At 24.7% G+C, this 9,268-nt stretch overlaps 1 protein-coding gene across 1 annotated transcript; it reads right to left on the bottom strand.

Moving 5' to 3' along the window:
- Positions 1-3,154: 3,154 nt before the first annotated feature.
- Positions 3,155-7,133, bottom strand: LOC134831082 (neprilysin-2-like). Its single transcript, XM_063844725.1, has 5 exons — positions 7,071-7,133; positions 6,262-6,389; positions 5,952-6,197; positions 5,685-5,896; positions 3,155-4,826 (listed from the first exon to the last, which is right to left on the bottom strand). The coding sequence occupies exons 1-5, from the start codon at positions 7,103-7,105 to the stop codon at positions 3,282-3,284; spliced, it is 2,166 nt and encodes a 721-aa protein (XP_063700795.1). The 5' UTR covers positions 7,106-7,133; the 3' UTR covers positions 3,155-3,281.
- Between the last annotated feature and the right edge of the window lie 2,135 nt (positions 7,134-9,268).

Below are 9,268 nucleotides of genomic sequence, written 5' to 3'. Positions count from 1 at the left end.
TTTTCCCCCTCCTCTGCTCTCACTTTTGTCGCCATCGACAACGACGTGGATGCAAAATACTTCGCTACAGATGTTACTGTCGCGCATTTGGTAGCAAAAGTAGCAAACATCGGATAAAAATTACAATCAATATTTTTTCATGAAAAGTAAAGAAAATGCGAAAAAGCAGGAAAATCCGGATGATGATGTTTATCTACTTTTAAATTTTTTTTACGGGAAGAAGGTGTGTGAGGAAAATTCACATTAACCCAGTTATAAAAGGAAATTTTTTGAATCGGCAAAAAAATTTTTTTTAGAATATTTTTCTAAAAAAAAAAAATATTTTTTTAAATAAAATTAAAATTATTAAAAAATTAAATAAAATAAATTAAAAAAAAAATTAAAAAAATTTTTTTTTATAAAATTTAATTAAAAAAAATTTAATAAAATTAATAAAATAAATTTTTTAATTGGAAGTAATTGGAAAATTTTTATTTTTTCAATTAAAATAATTAATTTACATTTTTAAAAATTAAAAAATAAAAATTTAATTTTTTTAATAAAAAAATTAAAAAAAAAAAAAAATATAATAAAGTTTATTTAAAAGAAAATTATGAAATATTTAATAAAATAAATATTTAAAATTAAATATTAATAAATGAAAAAAATAGAAAAAAATTTTAAATAATTTTTTTTATTCAATTTAAAGATTTTTTTAAATAAATTTAATTTATAAAAAATAAATTATAAAAATTAATAAAAATTTAAAAAAATAAAAATTAATTATTTAAAATTATATTTAAATATTTTTTTTAAATTTGTTTAAAAATAATTTTAATTTATTTCTTCTGAAAATTTCAACAAAATTTTATAAAAAACGAATAAAAAACAAAGTAGAACACGGAAAATACATTAAAATAAAAAAAAACCACATTAAATCTCATCTTCGCACATCATTTTATGATCCAATCATAACAATTTTCGGTTCTTACTATACTTTCACATCGCGATGAGATTTATTCCTATTCTCGCAGGATTCACACGTTTTTCGTGTGTGTGTGACAACGAAGACAACAACGACAACGCGAGAAAAGGGAAGAAGATGAATGTATTACATTACACATCATTCAAGCTAAATAAATTTTGTTAAATTTACCCCCGTGTGATAACTTTGATTTAGTAACTCGCATCGTCGTCGGAAAAAAGTGCGATAAATATAAAATGTAAACATATATTAATATAAACAGCTTACCCTGTCATCCATTTATTTACTTGATCCACGATTTGAAAAATTAACACACAAAAAAAAAATCCGTTACGAGGCGTCTCCATTTGCTATTCGGCATTCGTTGCAGAGTTACAGGGGCGAAAATTCCAACAAAAAAAAAAGTTTTTTTTCGATTCGACATGAGACGAGAACAGACAATATTGTGGCAAACCGACTAAAATGCACCTGAGTTGACACTTTATGGTGTGGCTTTATTATCATCCGTTCTCTTGTTTTTCTCTCGTCTGTCTCTGATGTTCCGTTATTTTTTTTTTTAGCACAAGTGAACAAGTAGCCACAAACACTTTATTGTCATTTTATTGTTCAAAGTTGGTTCTTTGTTGTTTTTTTTGCTGCCGCCTCGTCTTTAGCTTACTTTCCGAGAAATCGTTAAGCTCACGTGAAATTGGTCAAAAAATAACGGGACAAGGAATTTTTTGTTGTCTGAATGAAGAAAAGGTAGAAAAAAAACGATCGAGAGTAAGGACATAATTAAAGTGTTCAGTCAAGTGATGCTAACGAGAAAACCAAAAACGATACAAAATTAATTGGGTTCAGTTTTTTGTGATGAACAAAGGTTTTTGTGTCTTTCAAGGCGTTTCGGATGTCAAAAGAGAAGGAAAATTGTTTTTGTTTGACAAGTTTTTGGTCAGTTTGGGAAATTTTAATGATGAAAAATCATTTTTATTGTAAAAATTTCCTTTTTTGAGGAAAAATTAAAGAGTAAAAATTATTTTTTGGGTAAGATTTTTTTAGCAAAAGTAATTTTTGAACAAAAATTTCAGCATAATTAATATTTTTTTGAAAAAAAAAATTTTTAAAAGCCAAATTTTGAAAAATGTTTTGAAAAAAAATTTATTAAAAGTTCGAAATTTTTGAAGGAATTTTGAAGATTTTTTGACTTGAAGAAATTTAAAAAAAAAATATTATTTATTGGAAACTTTTGTGAAAAACAACTTTTTAAATTTTAGTTTAAACGAAAAAAAAATTAATAAAAAATATTTAAAAATTTTTTTAAATAAAAAAATAATTTTTCACAAACAAAATAAATGAATTTAAAAATCATTTTTAAGAAATTTTTGTTTAAAAAATTTTTTTTTTTTAATTTAATTTTTGAAAAAAAATTACTTTTTAAATGTAAAAAAATTTTTCGAAAAATAATGTAAAAAAAATTGGATTTAAATGCAAAAAAAAGTTAATTCGAAAAAAATTAAAAACTTTAAAATGAAAATAAAATATTAATAATTTTAATAAATTAATTAATTTTGAAAATAATTTTTAAGAAATTTTTGCTCAAAAAATTTAATTCAAAAAATTTTTTTTTAATATTTAAAATAATATTTCGAAAATAGATATGTTTTAAAAATAATTTCAATATTGATTCTAAAATTTTCATTTTTTTTTAATTTAAAATAAATAAATAAATTTTTAATTAAATAAAAGTTCTAAAAAAAATTTAAAATTTTTAATGAAAATTAATTCTTAAAAAAATAAAAATTTGTATGAAAATTTTTCTAAAAAAATATATAAAAATATTTTTTTGATGGAAATTTATCAAAAAATCAAATTTAGAAAAAAAATTAATTAAAAATTATTTTTCAAAATAAATTTCTAAAATTTAAATATTTTTCATAATTTATAAATTTCAAAAAATTAAAAAAAAAATCATATTTTGTCATTAATCTCTTCCACAGAGGTCATTGTCAAACACACAAAAAGCCTTTCAAATATCATTTACCACTCAAAACATCAAAATTCATCACCAATTACGCCACAAAAAATAAATTCTGTGTCACAGCAACGCGTCAAGATGCGACAACAATAGTTTTGTCGTCATTTGAACATTTCATGGCTATTTAATTCTGCACTGAACAAACACTTGTAAAAAAAAAGAATTACTTTACAATACAAACTACGTGTTTTTTTTATTATTTTATAATTTAACATAATACTGCCTTAGTTACTTGATTAAAAAATTCTCTTTTCATCTTTTTTTTATCACATAAATACAAAAAAAATCTAAAAATAAATATTTTTACCAGACTTCACATTTTTTCAGGGGATTCATATTTGCGCCTTTCGGACAATTAAAATCCCTTGCAAATTCTTCTGAATTTTGTAAATATCCAAGAACGCGATATTTGCCCGGAGTCAATGTCCCAACTCTAAAAAGGGATTGCAAGGTCTGCGAACGATATACGCTGCACCAAGTTTGGGCATTTTGTATCCAGAAAAGCTGTTCCGGCGTGAAATTCAACGAAAAAAGGCTTGGTTCGGGTTTGTGTGTCTCCATGTACTTTTTATAAGCTCGATATGCGATTTTAATGCCTCCGTTATCGGCGATATTTTCTCCCAACGTTGAAATTCCGTTTAATGGGATGTTCATTGAAGGTTCTCGGAACTTCCCATATTGATCGATGACACATTTCGTCTTATTCACATAAGTTTCCTTCGTCGCATTATGCCACCAATTGTTCAAATTTCCATTTTTATCAAAGCGACTTCCAAGATCGTCGTATCCATGGGTGATTTCGTGCCCAATTACGAACCCGATCGCCGCGTAATTCAAATATTTCGGTCGATTTGAGTTGAAAAAGTGATCTTGAAAGATCCCCGCGGGAATTCTCATCTTATTTTCCGCCGCATCGTAATAAGCGTTAATCTCAATGATGTTCGAGAGCATCCGCCAATCATTCCGATCCGCTTTTTCACGCAACAACGACGACCATTTGCGGTACGTAAATTGATTACTTTCCAAAATTGACTCGAAAAGTGTCGAACTTGGCATTTCCAGCTCCGAATAGAAGTCAATTAAGGCCGTGTCGTTCTCCAATTCCGCCGGATATCCAACGTGCGGCGTCATTTTCTCCAATTTTTCGAAAGCAGCATGTCTTGTGTCGTCATCCATCCACGAAGCTGTCGCTAAAATCTCTTTAAACTCATCTTTGATCGTGGCAACCATGATTTCCGCCTCAAGTTTCGACTCGAAATTGAAGAAACGACGCACATACATCGCCGAGGTAGCAATTGACATCTCGATCAACACGGTGCTGACACAATCCCGCCATCTGGGTTGTCTCTTGTGCTCCCCATAAAATAATTTTTGGTAATCCGTGTCGCGTTGCTTGAATTTTTCGCTTAAATAAGGAATTGCTTGAGCTGTGAGACGCCACATGAGGTAATTCGCGAGAGTTCGTTTCGAAGTTTGTTCCAAAAGTGCCCCGAATTTGTCGAAAAAGTTCAAATCTGTGACAGCAACCAACTCGTTTTCGTTGAAACTCATGTTTGGATACGAATCTCGCACAAATTTAAGCCAATTGAAGTAGGGAAAGCGTTTTTGCATGTCGCCGATTGACATGACGTTGAATAAAAGTTGCGGATTTCGTCGCCCGCGATGCGGAATGACAATTTTCGTTAAGTTAACTTCGAATTCGATCATTTCTCGTATTTCCGTGGTATTTGGCGTTGCCCCGAGCATCGTGAGGATGTCGACGATGTAATTGAAGTAGTTAAGGACGTACGTGTCATTCCATCCGAACTTTAAAAAATCGATGTGAACTGATGTCTCGGGACTATCAAACTATTTTTTTTTTCAATAACGATGCGAAAAGAAGGAAGAAAAGAAAAGTCACGAATTAATTTTTTTTTTTTGATTTTAGGCTGTTCCAATTTTTTTTTAACTTTTTGTCCCTATTTCAAAAGTCTTTATTTCAAAAGTCGAAAAAATAAAAAAAATAAAATAAAAAAAAGTTGAAAATTTCATGAAAATTGACTTTTGGTCTTTCTTCATATTTTTTCAAGAAATTTTCAAAAAATTTTAAAAATATTTTATATTTTCAATTTTTAAGAATTTTTGTATTAAAAAATATATAAAAAAAATATTTAAGGAAAAAAAAATAATATTAAAAAAAATATTAAAAAAATATTTAAAAAATTTTTTTTTTTAATTATTAAAAAAATATCAAAAAATATTTTTTAAAATATTAAAAAAAAATATAAAAAAAATATTTAAAAAAAAATTTAAAAAAAAAATTTCATAAAAATAACTGTCAAAAATTTTTAAAAAATAATTTTTTTTTTTTAAATATTTTTAGAGAAGAAAATTCATATTAAACTTCGTTATTTATATTTTTAAATATTTTTATTATTTTTTTTTAAAATATTTTTTAATATTTTATTTTTAAATATTTTATTTATTTTTTTTCAAATATTTTTTTATACTTTTAAATATTTTTTTTAATACAAAATTTCTTAAAAATTTAAAATATTTTTATAATCGAAAATTTCTTGAAAAATATGAAAAAAGACCAAAAAACGGTCAATTTTCATGAAATTTTAAACTTTTCATTTTGAAATTTTGCCTCATTGGATTTTTACTTTTGAAATGATACATAAAAAAAAAAATTGGAGCGGCTTTAGAGAAAAAAAATCTACTTACATAAATTATTCGCCTCGAGGTGTCATTTAAACTTAAATCAACGGCAACTTTCAAGATGAATTTTCCTGCGACGCCATTTTGTCTCATATCGACGAGCGTTTTGAAGAACTCCCATGATGTCTCGTTCCAAGATTTTCCTTCAATTATCGGAAATTTACCTAATTTGTTGATTAAATTCATGATTGGAGTTCCTGCTGCTAATTCAATCGCACCTAAAATCAAAAAAATCATTAAATTTTTAAAAAATTCTTTAATTCAAGCTCTTACTCGTATTCATGCACTTTTGAAAAAGTTCCTTCGATTGTCGAAACGGCTTAATTTCTCGTTCCCCGATCGGTTCTTGCAACAATTCCAATATTTGTTTCACAAGTTTGTCCCCGAAATGGTTGAAAATCGTCATTGAAACCTTGTCGTCGGGTATCGCAGTCTCGCGATCATATTTGGCGCACGCAAACTCGTAAAAATCATCACATGGATCGACAGTTTGGTCCATTTTCGAGCGCATTTGACATACTGTGATTTTAATCAAAGGCAATTTAAGTTACGAGTTCAATTAAATTTTCAAAGTGCAACTCACGTGCTGTCATGCAAGAGTCCGTTTCGCATGGTTTTTGTCGAGGAAGTCCATCTTCGTACAAGAGATAGCCGAGAAACAGGGAGCCGAGGATCATTATGGCACAGAAAATGCTTGCCAATATTAGACATCTGTGAAAAAAGAAAAAAAAATTAGTTGGAGTGAAAGGCGTCTCCATTCAAAATGGGTTAATGAACTTTTGTACAAGGCGTTCACATAATGGTTGGGTTTCTTTATGTTTCGCGAATTTTCTTATGTTTCTATTGAGCTTTGATATTTATTTTATCAATTATTTTTTTAATTTTTTTATTTAAAAATTTATTTTTAAAAAATTATTTTTTTTAATTTTTTGTTATTAATATTTTAAAAAAATATTATTTTTTTTGTTTGTTCAAGATTTTTTAATTTTATCTAATTAATAATTTTATTATTTAATAATTTTTTTTAAATTTTAATTAAAAATTAATTTAATTTTTTGACACATTTAATAATAAAATTTTTTTAAATAAATTAAAAAAAAAATTTAATTCAAATTAATTTCATTCATTTTTGAATATAATTTATTACGAGAAAATTAAAATTTTTATTAAAAAATAAATAATTTTATTTTTCACTTATTTTTTTTATTATAAAATGTTTATTTTATTATTTTAATTAATTAATTAATATTTTTTTAATTAATTTAATTTAATTTTTTTAATATTATTATTAATCGGAAAAAATTATTTTTTTTTTTATTTTAAATGAATTATTATTTTTCACCAAATTTATTTTTTTTTTAATTTTTCACTTTTAATTATTTATTCACTTACAGTTTAAATTTATCCAGTTTTATTGCTTTATGCATTTTAATATTTTTTAATTTTATTTATTTTTTTTATTAATTTAAATTTATTTTTAAAAAAATTTTTTCATTTATTAAAAAATCACTTTGAATAATTTTTATTAAATTTCTTTCCGATGTAAAAAAATATTTTTATTTATTTTCAAATCATTCACAAAAATAATTATTTTATTTTAGAAATTATTGCAAAACAACCGCCTCATGCAACGTCTACTTGATGAATGAACCGCAATAATGATTCGCGATTAATACATATAGTTTTCAACAAGCGCGCTAAAAAAATATATTTTATAATAAATTGTAATATGCGAAAAAAAAGCCACACATACATTCATTCACAAAAAAAATTCGCTGTACACTTTTATACTTGCATTGAATGGACCGCGCGCTATGAATGGAATTGTTTAGATTTTTTTTTTGTGTTGCGCTCAATAGGTGCTTGTTGTTACTTGCACATGTGATTGAAGTGAACTGAAAAATTAAGTTTTATCGACACTAATTTTAAGAGCGAGCAATAAAAAAAGAGCAATGAGACATTTTGTAAATACAAATTTGTAAATTGAGTCATTTTAAGACGAAGAAAAAAGGTGAATATTAAAATAAATATGATAATAGCGAAAAATTCTATACATTCACGGAGGTTTATTATTTTTTATTTATCTTTTTTTTCGGCTGATGAATGTTATCTTGGAAGTTCTTTAATATGGAGGACAACAAAAAAAAATGACAATGACAGCGTATTTAATAGAATTCAACAATAAAGCTGAGTAAATATTTTGCTTGAATTTGATGATGAATGTTCTATCTGCCGAAAAATGATACTTTGAAATGACGTTGCAAGAGGTTAGTTTTGATAAAAAAAAATAATTTGAGCGCATTTTATTATTTTTCAGGATATTTCCAAGAATTTGTTTATTTAAAAAATTAAATCGAGTTTAATTTAAATTAAATTTAAAATTTTAAATAATATTTTTTTTTTATAAAGAAAAATCAATTTTTAACTATTTTTATTAATTTTTTGATTAAAATTAAATAATTTAATTTAAAATTTTTTTTTTGAACTAAAAAATATTGAAAAATAATTTTCAGATTCTTATGAATAATTTTAATTTTTAATATTTAAAAAAAAATTAATTAAATAATTAATGAATAAAATAAAATAAATAAAAATATATTTTTTTAATAAAATTAATTTTAATTTATTTATTAATTTTTATTTTTTTATTAAAAATATTAAATAGATGAAAATTTTTTAATAAATAAAAAAAATTTTAGTTTTAATTATTGATTAAAAAAATAATTTAGTTTAATAAAATTTAATTTAAACTCAAAAATGTTGAAAAAAGAATTTTAATTTTTTTTTTATTAATTTTTTTTATTTAATTTATTTTTTTTTTATAATTTAATTCTCAAAAAAATTTAATTATTTTTTTCCTATTTTTTAATATTTTTTTTAATTAAAAATTAAGCAAATTTTTGTATTAAAAATTAAAAATTTATATAATTAAAATTACGGATGGACTTCGCTTAAATTTGTGAAATCTAATTTTTTCATATAAAATGCAAATTTTGTCAAAAAAAAAAGTTTGTCACTATCGAAAAAACTTCAACTCTATGATTCATTATTTATTTGAACAAGTTTTAATATTTATTTTGTGAGAATTCTATCGACTAAGGTCGAAAAAGTTGTTGCTTACGTCTTTCCAACATCTCCAAATAAAACGTCAAATATCCAAAAAATTTATTCTTGCCTTACCAAAAATTCATCAGAATCGCCATTCATCAATTACGTTTCGTTCCCGGACCAACCCAATTCTCTAGAAAGCGGATTTCCATCAAAACTTCGGGAATTTCTATGACGCCATGGACTTTCTATGTGCAAACATCTCAATCATCATTACTCGAAAAATCCGTTCGATTGTCATGATTTCTCATCGTCATCATCTAAAAACAAACAAAAAATAGATAAGATCAAATTATGTTCTATATATTAATTCCCAATGCCTTTGTACGTTCGTTCGCTTACTCACGATGTCAGCTACACGCCGCAACAACAATCGATCATATTCTTCATGTTTTTATTTTTTTCCTCTCTTTTTCGTTCGTTCGCTTGAAAGAGCGCAAAAATTTCTCGAAATGGGTTTTCCGCATTTTTTTCCCTCGTTG

Source organism: Culicoides brevitarsis, chromosome 2, assembly GCF_036172545.1.
Source record: "Culicoides brevitarsis isolate CSIRO-B50_1 chromosome 2, AGI_CSIRO_Cbre_v1, whole genome shotgun sequence".
NCBI classification, from domain to species: Eukaryota; Metazoa; Arthropoda; class Insecta; order Diptera; family Ceratopogonidae; genus Culicoides; species Culicoides brevitarsis.
Note: the sequence above shows the minus strand (reverse complement) of the source record. Positions and strands in the feature narration are given on the sequence as shown.